A 15116-nucleotide genomic window follows, 5' to 3' on the forward strand; every position below is an offset into this window, starting at 1 on the left:
CTTTATAGCTAATGAAGAGAAATTTAAGTTCAATGTCTGGCCTATGCTTAGCTAGTTAATTCCAGGACCAAGTGGCACTTATTACAACTAGCTTGAGTAGCAAATAACACTTGTGACAAGGCGAGTACAGAAATAATGCAAAAATATCAGCAAGATCCTACTTAATGAGTCCATCTGGAAGTCTAGTGTGCACTAATATTGATTAAGAACAAGATCATCTATGCTACTATATTCTCCATATCAAAACATGCTTATACTCACTGTGTATGCTGATTTAAAAAAAGTCACCATCTGTGTGAGGTTTGACACTACTTGTGCAACTTGATCTAGTAAGGGAAATAATTTCAAAAATACTTTCTATTCTACATGATTACTGAAGCACTATGTCTGTGCGTAAAAGTATTACTGAGATGGATTAAATTGAATATACTTTTTATGCATTCCCTGGATGTAGATGACATCGGCGAGAATAATCCCATTAAGCTACATCAGTGTGTAATTTTAAGGGCAGTGCAGTGCAACAATCTGGCTGCATATAGTGTACAGAAATTAAATGGACCATTGCTGATATGCCCAGTTCAACCCCGAGACAGATAGTGGGATTGAACTCCTGCAGTCTTTATGGCAATCCATGATGGTACTTGTGGATACAAGGATTATGACCTACCAACAGTGATCGAATGGCATATGTTCAGGTCAGAATGCTTTGGGACTTGCAAATAATGGTGCTCCCATTATAATAAAACTCTTGCTCTTCTTGATGCTCGATGGTGCAGGCTTGAGATGTGCTGTCAAAGTAATTTTGATGAGCTACTGAAGTGCATCCTGTAGAAAATAAGTACAGCACCCAAGCATCAATCGAGCCGATAGCTCAAATCTGGATAGTAGCACTGTTTTACTTGGTGCTGAGATTCATGTGGGTTGCTGCAGATGCACCCATCTATACTTTGCGCTTTAAGAGGCAAAGATATGCACAGTTAAGCTGCTGATTAATGGGAACCCCTGCTGCAAGGTATTATAGGCATTTGAAGAGGAGGGGGAAGTAGTTGGGTCCTCTTTTGCTTGATAAAGCCTAGCACACAACTGACATAAACATTGCCAGCAATTTGCCAGCCCAAATTATAAAAAACTTAAAGTATATTGATCACGTACAAATAACTTTTAAAGTTATGAGTAAATCAAAAGGTTGACCAGGTGATAAACTGGATGATCTTTGGATAAACCAACTCAAAATTGGATTTAAAAGCAATTTTCTATTTTGCACCCTGTAAACATGACATAGCCCCTCATATTTCCATCATATCTCACATATACGATTTCCAAAAAATGTCCACACTTAACATGCAAATTACAATCAGCATGACCTACTCACGCACTTGGAACAACCATTAGTTTCTTGACTCTAAATTACAGTCTAGTTAAGGTATATTGCATCACGACACTTTTACAAACTACAAGCAATTTTAACAAAGAATTTCTAAAATGGACATTCTATTTTAAGGGAGTTGTAGCACAGTCCAAATCTCCTCCCCAGTGCACACAATTAATTAATGTTTTCAGGCACCAGAGGTTTACCAACAGATTTGCATTAATATCTTGAGAATACACATAAGATGGTTTGAAAACCTTCTGTGGTAAGTCACAACGACCGCATGTAAATAAATCTTACATTGTTACAGACAAATATTGAGTACAGAATTTCAAGTGAGGTTGATGCTAATGAAGTTGGAAAATGATGTAATCCAGCACTTTCTCATTAAGAATACTCATGGTTGCCAATAATCATCCATGACAATTTTTAGTGAACATGTATTTGAACATTGTTCTATGATCTCATTCCTATCTTCTGCTGTCAAAATTATACAAGATTTGTGTCAACACAAATAGTTTTGGTAATAAAAAGTGCTGGAAAAATTCAGCCAGTCTGACAGTATACGTGAAGAGAGAAACAAAGTTGACATTTCATGTTCAATATGGTCAATGATGTTAACTGTTTCTCTCATGAAAAATATTGCCAGACTTACTGGTTCCTCCAGCATTTTCTGTGTTTAGTTCAGATTTTCAGACCTGCAATACTTTGGTTTTGTGCAAATATTTGATTTTTTCCAGATACAAATGAATAAAGATTAGCTCCTTAAGGCAATAGATGCAGTAAAAAAAAATTAGAATAGTTTCAATCAAATTACTAACATTGTCACTTCCAGGCTCATGTCTGCAACAAGAAGTCCATTTCCTTTTTATTTCACAAGGGATGTGGGCAAAGGCCAGCTTTATCCGTTTCTAATTGTCTCTTAAACTGAGTGACTTGGTAGGGCCATTTCCAAACACAGTCAAGAGTCAACCACATTGCTGACAATCTGAAGTCAATGTGGACCAGCCCAGGTAAGGATGATAACTTTTCTTCCCTAAAAGACATTAGTGAACCATATTTTTGGAAAATCAATGTCAGTTTCACGGCCACCTTTACTGAGACGAGCTGTTTACTCCAAATTTATTAACTGAATTTCAATTCCAGCAGGTAGCTCAACGGGATCTGAACCTGTGGCCCCAGTGGATGAACCTGGGCCTTTAAATTTTTGTCCACTGAAATTCCCACTGTGCCACTGTCTCCCTTAATATACAGCATTGAGAAGCAGACAAAGCATACCAAAACCACAGGGAAAATCTTGGAGCAAAACTAGCAAGATCACATTGGTAAACACTTAAAAAATGAAAATCAGGACGTGCTAATGTAAAATTTCACTAGTTTTCAAGAAGGCAAGAACTCAGTGTCACAATAAAGATGCTGTTCTGCAAATACTGAAACACGAATCTAAATTATATCCTAGAGCTAGCATTAAAACACAGACAGAAGGATATTTAATGGAGTGTTGGATTCTTTTAAATAAACATGGGCAGCCATGACAACAGACTGGATCTCAGTTGTTGTTTGGTGAATAAATCAATGCTCAGTGACTGACAGCAGAGTGCCCTGATCTGCATTCTCTTGAAGCAAGAAACTTGTCTTGGGCTGAAGCACTTCTAGTGAAGAGATTTTTCTTACAATATTTCTTAAACAGGTAAGCAAGGCAACTCCCAGAAGATTTAAGTAATTTTAAAAATGGCATTGCCCCTTCCATCTGACATTCCCAGACAAGCTAAATTTTAAAAATTTTTTTCAGAAACGCAAACTTGTGATTAATGAAAGATCTACTCTGATTTCAGCTCAGATTTTTAGACTGATTCATTGTCAAAGCATTTTTTTTTTCTGGGCTATGTTAGGGATGGGGGAACCGAACAGAACCAAGTTCACACTTGTAAATGCAAAAAAGACCTCTGCTTGCGGTGGCAACAGATGCAAAACAGTGGGTTTCTGGTCTTTGCAAATGGAGCAAACCCACACTGTCATAATAAAACACGAGTTTATCAGAGAAAACAAAGGCCTGGTGTTATTGTTCCCTCACTGGAATTAAAGATCCGTGCTCTGAAGAGTCCAGGAGAGGTCAAGGAAACAGATAAAGAAAAAACAAATTGAACTACATTCAGCTTTATAACAGTCAGCTACCTCAATCATAAAAGAAAGAGAAAATCATTGAATCAATTTTTATTCTTTGTCAAATATGATGTTAACAGGAATAACAATTATTGACACTACAGCTGTCGTCAGACCATGGGGGATATCAGCTAAGTTGTTCCTTCTTTTCACTATTGAATGACTCCTGATTAAAAAGAGCAGCTTTTTGAACAATGGACAAAACTATGGCAGCTAGTGTTCAATGTGAATAGATCCGAAATCAACCACTTTAAATTTAAAAGAATATCAGACAATTTTCTAAATGTTGGGTAACTAAGACCTAAGAAGGTCCAAGTACGAAAGTAAAAAGGCAGTGTACAGGTGCAAATAAAATAATTTAGAAGGTTAATGTAACGTTGGCCTTCATCTGAACAGGGTTGCATTACAAAGGGATGGAAATAATCAGATTATACACAGCACTGGTTAGACCCCATCTGCAGTACCACATTGAGCTCTGCCCACTTCACAAAGAATATGCTGGCCTTGGAAGGGTTTCAGCATACATTTATAGAATGGTACCAGGACTACAAGGCTCAAATAGTAAGACTATGTTTCGTAGACTGGGCTTCTATTCACTTGAGTATAGACAATTAAGGGTGATCTAATTAAAGTGTTTAAGACGATTAAAGGATTTGATAGGGTAGATAGGAAAGAAATTATTTCCTCTTGGCGAACAGTCCAGAACACAGGGAAAACTGTTAGGATAAGGTTAGGCTATTCAAGGATGATGTCAGAAAGCATTACATCTCTTTTGAATTTCAATCCCCTTAAAGCAAATGTAAGAACACCCTCCAATTGCAGCAGTTAACTCTCCTTCCTATGTTATGCATGCAGCAGCAACTGAATTTTGAAACATATTTATCCATGTACATTAGCCACAATGATGGTTAAAACTAGTGGTCCTTGGACAGTGGCCTAAATCACAGGTCAGGAAATCACCTCATGACTATCTCAAGCAAATCTGCATTAACATCTGAACTGACAATTTACCATCGCAACATGTAGAACCAACAATTTCCTTACAAACAAGATATACATTACCTGAGAAAATTCTGTATCAAACAGCCCTGAACATGCCTTCACAGTATCTTCCAAACATAAAAACATATCTAGAAAAAACAAGGGCACATGAACACCACCAGCAGCAAAATTTGCTTCCAAGTCACACCTCATCCTGACTTGGACCACAACTGCCATTCCCTCACTGTCACTGCGTCAAAAGCGTGGAACTCCTTTCCTTTCAGCATCAAAGGTTCACCTACACCATATAGACTGCAGCAATTTAAGATGGTGCCTCACCATAACTTTCTCAACGGTGAATGGGAATGGGTATCAATACTTATGCTCGTCAGTGACACTCACATCCCATGGATGTTAAAACATGCAACCTGCTGAACATGAGGAGAGTACAGCAACAAGTAACATTATTTACTGACTCCCAAATTAAACTGTCAAGTGAAGACTTTTCATAAGCTTAAAAAGTGCAAAACAATTAACAGAAAAAAATTGGAACACCCAAATTATTTAAGCTCCATTTATCAAATTTCAAACTTGTTGTGAGAATGTATAACTGGAAGTCAATAAAAATGAATATATCATACAGTATTCTAACAATACAATGCACCATAAAAAGTGTAATGCACTTGGATAAGAAAAGGAACATTAAATCCCACACAGCATGGCACAAATATCCAAAAATCCAAAGTAAATCCCAAAATAGTAGAACACAAGTGGAAGGTTGGCATAAAAGCATAACCTAAAAACTAAAAGGAGAAAGTGAGGACTGCAGATGCTGGGGATCCGCACCAACTAACCCAACCACCCCGTGGCTGAACACTTTAATTCCCCCTCCCACTCCGCCAAGGACATGCAGGTCCTTGGCCTCCTCCATCGCCAGACCATGGCAACACAACGCCTGGAGGAAGAGCGACTCATCTTCCGCCTAGGAACCCTCCAACCACAAGGGATGAATGCAGATTTCTCCAGCTTCCTCATTTCCCCTCCCCCCATCTCCTTCTCCTTTGATGCTGCCTGACCTGCTGCGCTTTTCCAGCAACACATTTTTAAGCCCTAAAAACTAAAAACCTTATAATGCAAAACCCATCATTCTGTTGTATATAAAGCCCAATATATTTCTGATGAATACTGAATGCAAAAGACTACAACTCAAAAGTTCAATCCAAAAGCAAAATCAAACTAAACACAACATTCAGAAAATATAATTCAAATTAGTACAAAATAATAAACTCAAAGCATGAAATGCAACATAATTTAAAAATGAATGCATTATTTCAAGGTAAAACAAAGTCTAAAATCATTTAAGGTAATTTTGTTTACAATGCAAAATAGAATCCAAACCATGCAGTACAAATTCACATCCAGAATGAAATATGAGAAAGTACACCACAGAACCAAATTAATGCGGTAAAAAAAACCTATTACAACATAGAATTACTGTAACGCCACTGCAGGCTATTACTGATCCCTAAAGAGGGCGAGACAAATCCAAGGAACTTAGGTCACAGTTTGATAAAAGGAAAATGCTAGAATCTATTAATAGGGACATGGCAAAGGCAAATGGAAAATCTAATACAACAGGACATAGTCCATAGAACAGAATTATGAAAGGATAGCAACATACTCCCAACCAAGACAGTGGGACAAATCCTCCAGAGACATCTATTCAAATCCCATTATGACAGTTGTGGGAATCTAAATTCAATTAATCTGAAATCAAAGACTAGTCTGAGTAATGATTGTCACACAATTAGCAGGCTATTATTAAAATTCTATCTAGTTCAATTATGCCCATCAAGGGAGAAAATCTGCCATTCTGTCTGGTATACATATGACTCCAGGTCCATACCTATCAATGGTCAACTTCTAACTGCTCTCAAAAACATTCAAACAAGTCAGTCAGTCAGCCATATCAAATTGCAGAAAAGTTGAAAAGGAAGTGTGGTTACAGAACTGCTGTGCTTCAAGATCACTCATTACCTTCTAAAAATGGTTGAAAGATGGGCACAAATGCTATGACACTCAAATCCCAAGAATAAAAAAAAGAAATTTGATCAGCTTTATCAAAGTCTAAGTTGAAGAATAAATAAGGGTCCACCATTGATAGCAGTGGACTTTATTTTCAAGAAGTACTTAATAAGGTGCTACACCAGAAGCTGTTATAGAAAAAAGGACTCATGCAACCGGAGTAAGATTTAAGCATGGATTGAAGATGTGTTTACAAACAGGAGGAATAAATGGTTAATTTTCATCTTGGGATGCCATAACTTGTGAAAGGGTCAGTGCATGAGCCACATCGATTTATAACGTTTGTCAACGACATGATAATTGAAAATTCCCAAAGTATGTAATCTTGGGATACAAAGCTAGCTAGGAAAGAAAGCTGATAGCAAGATACAAAGTGGCTGCAAAGGGATATAACAGATATGTTAAGTGATAGCATGAACAAGATGGAGAAATGCAAAGTTAACTAGTTTGGTAGCAAAGCAGAAAAATATATTTTTATTTAAAAGGAGGGACTGGGTCCTTGTTTACAAATCACAGAAACGTAGCTTATAGGTACAGCAGCAAGTAAGAAAATATTATATTTAGTCTCTTAAAAAGATGGCAGTATAAGAGTAAAAGAAGCCTCACTTCAATTTTAAAGGGCCTTAGATAAACCTCAACTGGAGTACATTCAGTCCTCGTCATCTACTGACCCACTACCCACAGATCCACATATTTGTCACATTGGCTCGAAATACTATGTTTTGTTACCCTCCCATTGTCCTCAGTAAATAAATCATGCATCTATATTTCTCAAACTATCAGCAACAACATTCCTTGTAAAATCTTCACACTTTCAAAAGGATTGTAATCATTGACTCCCTGCAGTATTTGACCATTTAAGCCTACATTTACTCTCAGAACCATTGATTCCATCCTTAACCAGATATTCATTCAGATCCTTTTTAGGACTTAGCAAATGCTGATTTTGGTCAGAGTCTGCTCCACATTAGATACTGCACTGTAGTGGGAAAAAGTCAGTGTAATGTCAAAATATTGTATTTCTGATCCTCGTTCTATAATCACAATTTAAATTAACCTGATTACATTTTTATGCGTTTCAGCATGTAAAAAAGCATTTGTTCACATTAAGGAAAAAAGAGATTTTAGGAAAAATTTACAAAAAGATATTAATGTTATAACTCTCCCTTGTAATATTTTAATTCTGGATTCATGCTTCCGGTCATCTCTCAATAATATCAAACACTTCAGTTTCCTTTGAAGACAGTCTCCCAAACATTGCATGAAACGTTGCATCACCAACTCATACTGGACCAAAATATACAGTTTAAAATCACAAGTGAACAGTTTGAAGATCAATTCTGGGACTGATTTTCTTCTGCATAACAGATTTCAATTGATGATCAGAGATTTTATGAATTTTCAATTCATCCAACGTTCACCTAAATCCATTCACAATTTATCTAAAGACGAATTCTTGATAGTTACGGAGTTCAGTGAAGGTTGAATCATTATGACAAGGGTAGTTCTAGGTTCACTTTCTCCCTATTCCAAGTTAGTCAATTGTACCAAATTTCTTCCCAGCTAGTAACTCACCTTCTCTTCCTTAATAAAATTAACCTCATACAGAGTACCTTTGCCTGTACCTTAACTTGCACCAAGTCCCATTCATCCACTGCTTCTGGGGTCAGAAAGTATAACGCCACAAAATAAACCATTTGGCCTTTTGTGCCTACAAATTCTTCAAATGAAGATGATTACCTACTGCTAGTCTCCTTCTTTTCCTGCCAAATCTTTGCATGTTATTTCTATTCAAATTAATCATTTCATGTCCTAGGGTTCAGAAAAGATTTACAAGGATGCTGTCAAGGTTGGAAGATTTGAGCTATAGGGAGAGGTTGAGTATGCTGGACTGGTTTCCCTGGAGTGTCGAAGGCTGAGGGGTGCCCTTATAGAGGTTTATAAAACCACGAAGGACATGGATAGGATAAACAAAGTCTTTTCCCTGGGGTGGGGAGAGGGCCGAGGTTTAGGGTGAGGGGGGAAAGATATAAGAGAGACCTAAGGGGCAATGTTTTCACGCAGAGGGTGGCGCATTTATGGAATGAGCTGCCAGAGGAATTGGTGGAGGCTAGTACAATTTCAACATTTAAAAGGCTTCCGGATGGGTATATGAATAGGAAGTGTTTGAAGGGATATGGGCTGGGTGCTGGCAAGTGGGACTAGATTAGGTTGGGATATCTCTTTGGCATGGACGAGTTGGACCGAATGGTCTGTTTCCGTGCTGTACAGCTCTATGACTCTACGTCCTCTTGAATGCCTCAATTGAACCTCCTTCCATCATACTTCTAAACAGAACAGTCCATACCATAACTACTCTCTGTGTGGGGAACAAAAATCACGTTCCACTTGCTTCTTTTGCAAATCATTTAAACTTGTGCTTTCTGGGTCTTGAGCCTTTAACAAGGGGAACATTTTCTCCTTATCTTCTTTATCGAGCTCTCTCATGATTTTAAAAACCTCAATTAGAATTCCTCTTCGCCTTTTTTCCTCAAGAATAGTTCCGATTTATTCAATCTATCCTCATAACTTAAATTTCTCTTTCCTGGAACCATTCTTCAATTATTTCTGCACTCACTCCAATGCATTCACATCCTTCCTATAATGTAATGCCCAAAACTGTACACAATACAGGTCTAACCCACTTCTTATACAAGTTCAATATCATTTCCTAGCTCTTGTACACTATACTACAATTAATAAAGCCAAGGATACTGTACACTTTAGTAACTGCTTTCACCCAAGGCCCCTTAGACACTCATTACAAGGGCATTAGATACATGAAAGCCAAATTCCTACAAGTTCCTCTCAAATCCACCCATCATCCTGACTTGGAAGTATATCATCATTCCTTCGCTGTCGCGTTAAAATCCTGGAATTCATCCTCTTCTGTACTCTCAGTCTACCTGCAGCTCATCAACTGCAGTGGTTTAAGAAGGCAGTTCACAACCAGCTTCTCAAGGGAAACTAGGGACAAGTAATAAATGTCTCCCAGCAAGCAATGCCCATAGCCCTCAAGTGGGCACTCTTAACTACTGGCTTGGGAGTTCAAGTCACACTAATATGCTGTAGCCCTCCTTTCTTCAGCTGAGCCATGACGCTACAAACAATCCACTATAGCTGGGACAAGAAAAGAAAAAGTGACCATTACACGCATTCTAAATTTCCTTCAGTGAATTCCAATCAAAGAACATGTGCACAAGCATCAGATACGAACAGGATTGACCCACATGGCTTAGTAACTTGCCAACAATGAGCAAGGCCAAAACATACAGAATGGTCACTTGCAAGCTACCAGAAGGCACAAAACATTCACAGAACTGTAGCATGAACCATTGCTGAGGAAGAAAACGTGCAAGAATGGTTTTTAAAATTCATGTGCACAGCAATATAACTAACAACATGCTGCACTGTTCTTTCCATTATGATTAGTTTTGTATTTTTGTAAAGGACGAGCACACTAACATTATCAGGAGAAATGTTCCAAACTTTTTTTTTAATTCAAGTGTTTAATTTTATAAAGATTCTTATTCCTGCATGCAAAGGAGAGAGCTTGATTCTGCTCTCGATGTCTTCAGTGTTAAAGATTTATAGTTCACTACTTCTACACGTGGGAAATACTCAATAAGTATAGCTTTGATTTTGAAATTCAGGGCACAGCTGGAAGAATTCATAAGGAGATGAATTCCATCTGGAATTCCTCATTATAGGCTAACAGCCACTCTGAGCTTTGATGCAGTTTAAGTCCCAGTGAAACAAAAGTATTCACAATAATGTGAATGCTTCATATGTAATACTTCTTTTGTCAATTTTATTATTTATTCCCTTGAACATCTCAACACATATTACTGAATGGCTTCCATGGTCTAGCTGTCTTTCAGCAATGCCCAATCTTTGCACTTGAGCTTTAATGGCATGCTACTCAACTGTGGAAAGCAGTACAGATGATCCCATTTGTTCTCACCTGTGACCACACAATTTCCAATCAATAGTGATTAGCATCAAGACTTCTAGTTAATTTTCACAGCCCTAACATAAGAGATGCTGGGACAAATAGTTGCACTCGAACTGCTGGCTGAGATCAGCTCCATTGTGCGTGGCTGAAAAGGATCCAGTCTGTTCCATTCTCCATTAGGCCTTTGAGGAAGATTGGTGCAATATCGTGGAATCTATTTTGCAATTGCACTATTAACTAACACCTTTTGTTTGCGTAATGGTTCACCGTTAAGCATTAACATAGCCTTGCAGGGCATTAACTTTGAACTAGAATCATTCACTGAGCAACAAATATCAAGAAATGTACCTACTCCAAGCATTTTCTCCTCTTTCAATCTGATACCTTTGGCAGAATGGCAGATTCTATTATTTTGATTAATGTTGTATTTTGACACTTCATATCTTTGTTCTATGACATACCTGATGCCAGAGGTCGGATCCATTCTTTGCTGTTGAGGTCAAGCCGCCAAAGGTCATTGAATGCTGCATTACAACTGCTTTGAGTACAACCCCCAAAGACGTACATGGACTGATTGGCATCATAGTAACAAGCACCTGGAATTAAAGGGATGAACAGTAGAAAGCCTTACTTGAGAATGTGAGTACAGAGGCCAAGAGCTACACTACAATAAAACTGAATTGCAACACTATTCTGATTTAATGCACTACTGTTGAATATTTTGTCTCCTCAAGGTAGTAAAACTCATTAAATATGACTTGAAAGTTTCAAGGTGAGAACTGCAGTGAGGCCATTTTTGTAATCAGATGTAAATTTGCCTAATGTTAATGATACTGCTACCAAATGCAAGCTGCAGGTGAGATTCTGGAGCTCTTGCATCATAAGGCTAGCATCCCTACTTCTGAGCCAGAAGACCTAGGTTCAAGTCCCACCTGCTCCAGATGTGTCAGAACATATCTGAACAGACTAATTAAAAGAACCAAAACTGAGATATCAGGGGCCATACCACTATCCCTTAAACATGGTTCAGTGGAGGTCTAAATAGAGGACAGGAATTGTCCTGTTATCCTGGTCAGATTTGAAAATATTCCTGCATAAGGATCACTAAGAAAAAGTTAAGGCTCAACAATCAGTAGTAATGATGACTGAACAAAGTGGGTTTTTATTTATCAGCCGTGCTCTTGTTCTACTGAATGTGAACATTGAAGAGGGGATAAAAACAAAGCCCTGTACATCACAATTAGCTAAGCCCGGCCTTCACTTAGCTTAAGTGAACTTTGTTGCAGTCCTTCCTAGAAACATATATTCTCCTCCCTTAGGTTAGGTGGCCAAAACTGCAAATAACACTCTAGCTCTAATATCCTATTGCAATAAGGTTTCTTTACTTTTCTAGTCTAATGCTTGAGGACAGAAAGACTGACAAGTAGAAGAACACAGTAAGCAGTGCTCTATATTTCACTCTGCTCATGATAAATCCCCAAAACACAATCTTAAAAATAGAATATGACTTAACAAGTCATGCAAATTAGCACAGTCCCTGTGGGTTTTCTGCTTTAGCAAACTACAGTTACAGCCCATACAGGGCTGCTGTACCATTACAGTACAGTAACTGTGCTAATAAACATACTAACTAGCCCAAACAATACCATCAGGAAATTCTACTTACTGTGTGAAAAGCGTTGGGTAATCGGAGTCCCTGGATAGGGGTAGGTTCGGCTCTCCCACTGAATGTATCCTCCTTGAACAGCTTTTATAAAACCATGGTAACACTGATGAGCCACGCCTGGAGTCAAAGAGATACAAGGGTTTATTGGCATTTTCAATAAAGGAAAGAATTTCCTGCATTCCCATTACCATGCTCCCCCCCCACCCACCCCCCACCCCCCCCCCCCCAAGGGACAAAATTGATCTAGTCCCATTTGCCAGCTTTTGGCCCATATCCCTCAAAACCCTTCCTATACATGAACCCATTAGATGTCTTTTAAGTGTTGTAATTGTACCAACCTCCACCAGTTCCTCTCGCAGTTCATTCCATACACACACCTTCCTGTGTAAACAAGTTGCCCCCACAGGGTCCCTATTAAATTTTTCCCCCCCCCTCACCTTAAATAATGTCCTCTAGTTTTGGATTCCCTTTCCCTGGGGGAAGAAAAGACCTTGGCTAATTACCCTATCCATGTCCCTTGTCACTTCTCAGCCTCCAATGCTCCAAGTATAGGCTCAAAATGACATTTACCTCAGGCAGACAACTAACTTGCAAAACTCTAGCAATTACACTTTCATCCAGTTACAAGGTTACACATTGCACTGATACAGCAATTTTAAATTTGACTGTACATTCCCTTCATACACAACTTTTAAAAAGATTTTGTCCTGGGACATGGAATTCACTGGTTGAGCTACCATTTATTGGCCAATCCTAGTTGTCCTTGAGGAGATCTGCCTTCTTGAATTGCTGCAGTCTGGAGCTGCTGTCGGTAGACCCACAGTGTTGTCAAGGAGAGATTTCCAAGATGTTGATCCAGCAACAGTAAAAGAACAGCAACATACTTCCAAGTCAAGATTGAGAGTAGCTTGTAGGGGAACTTGAAGGCGATGGTGTTCCCATGTATCTGCAGCCCTTGCCCTTCTAGATGTAAATAGTCGAGGGTTCAGAAGCAGCTGACACAGGATCTTTGGCAAATTCTGCACTGCACCTTGTAGATAGTACACACTGCTGCTACCGAATGAAAGAAGTTGAGGGAATGGATCCTTATGGATGTTGTGCCAATCAGGAAGACTGCTTTGTCCTAGGTGGTGTCAAATTTCAATGTTGTTTCAGATGCATCCATTCAAGCAAGTGGGGAGTATTCCATCATTCTCTTAACTTGTGCCTTGTAGATGATGGACAGGCTTTGGGGAGTCAGGTTTCTGAGTTGTTTGGTGCAGTATTCCCAGCCTCTGGCCTGCTCTTATAGCTATTGTATTTATATTACAAGTCCAGTGGTAAACCTCGGGATGTTGATAGTGGAGGATTCAGTGACGGTAACACCACTGACTGTCAAGAGGCAATGGGTAGATTGTCTCTTATTGGAGATGGTCATTGCCTGATATTTATATGGCAACTGAAATCAGAAACTCAGTGGATGTAGGAAAACCCAAAATGGCAGTAAGGTTGTAGCAGAAATTACAGCAAAAACTATGATCACATCAGCATAAATGAGTTCAAGAGGGGTCCTTTCATCACTACTATTCCAGGAAACTGAGCCATCATACACCTTTTGTCCAAGAGTTCAACAAAAATCTACAAAATCAAGAATCAATTACGAGTGCTTCTTTAGGATGAGGATGACACAGTCACTCTGCAGCAAGTTGGCACTAGTGGTTAAATGCAGTGGTGACACTAGAGGATATCATGAACCTTGCCTCACTGAAGGCAAATATGCGTGCCAGCTAAGATGATGTAAAATCACCTATGGCCTTTTGATTTTCACTTCATTAAAGTTTTCAAGCTAGTGAAGCAACTTGATACACAGCAGATTTGGGTACACTATTCCGTACGCTGAATGGTTCAAACACCAGGACAGAAATTAAAGGTAAGTTATGAATAGGATGGAAGGATGGATAAAAGTTTTTATTCAAAACTATTGAATGGTACTAGGCTTTTTCCTATTCACATAAATGTTCTATTTCTTAAAGTCGACTTAAGATGATCAGCATTTCCTTGCTGTGTGACTCACATTATAATGTGCATCAAAGTTAACAACAGGACAGGAAAGGAAAAGAAAAACAAGGTGCATAAAAAATTGGGAGAGACAGAGGGCACTAATGCAAGAAATAATAAAATACTAAGGGGAGTCAGACCAAGTCAGGATACAATGTACATATATAAATGCCCCACATGTGGTAAATAAGGCTGGTGAGCTGCAAGCACATATAGGGAATAATATATCATATAATGAGATGTGGATCAAAAAATGTAGGTCTTAATGCCAAATATTCCTGGAAGAAAAGTGGAGAAAACAAAAAATGCTGGAAATCACAGCAGGTCAGGCAACATCTATGGAGAGAGAGCAAGCTAAGTTTTGAGTCTGGATGACTCTTTATCAGAGTGGCTGAAAAAAGTGGTGAGGTGACAGTATTGATTAAGGAGCATATTATAGCGCTCAAGGGAAACTGCACCTTAAAGGTGTCAACAACAGAATCTATTTGGTTATAATTAAGAAACAATAGAACGACCGTGCATTGCTAGTTATATTACAGGTCTGGGTGGAATGTTTTTGGAGAGTCAGTGTGAACTCAATGGGCCAAATAGCCTGTTTCCAAACTGTAGAGATTCTACAATTCTATCGCTGGACCTGCTTCTGGGAGGTTAGGTGGATTAAGTGTCAATAGAGAAACACGCAGGTTACAGTGAACAAAGAAATAGGAGAATGGATGTAAGTTTGCTCGCTGAGCTGGAAGGTTCATTTTCAGATGTTTCATCACCATACTAGGTAACATCATTAGTGAAGCACTGGTGTCTTGGCCTGCTTTCCATTTGTG

At 38.6% G+C, this 15116-nt stretch overlaps 1 protein-coding gene across 3 annotated transcripts in view; it reads right to left on the reverse strand.

Moving 5' to 3' along the window:
- Positions 1-15116, reverse strand: part of fbxo42 (F-box protein 42) — a 55171-nt gene that overhangs the window by 27449 nt on the left and 12606 nt on the right. For all 3 annotated transcript variants that reach the window (XM_043675753.1, XM_043675752.1, XM_043675751.1), the window contains exons 3-4: positions 12259-12375; positions 11054-11188 (exon numbers count right to left, since the gene is read on the reverse strand). In XM_043675753.1, the coding sequence (XP_043531688.1) occupies positions 11054-11188; positions 12259-12375 (252 nt within the window). The remainder of the gene's footprint in view (positions 1-11053; positions 11189-12258; positions 12376-15116) is intronic.

The sequence above is a fragment of the Chiloscyllium plagiosum genome, chromosome 34 (genome assembly GCF_004010195.1).
Source record: "Chiloscyllium plagiosum isolate BGI_BamShark_2017 chromosome 34, ASM401019v2, whole genome shotgun sequence".
Lineage (NCBI taxonomy): Eukaryota > Metazoa > Chordata > Chondrichthyes > Orectolobiformes > Hemiscylliidae > Chiloscyllium > Chiloscyllium plagiosum.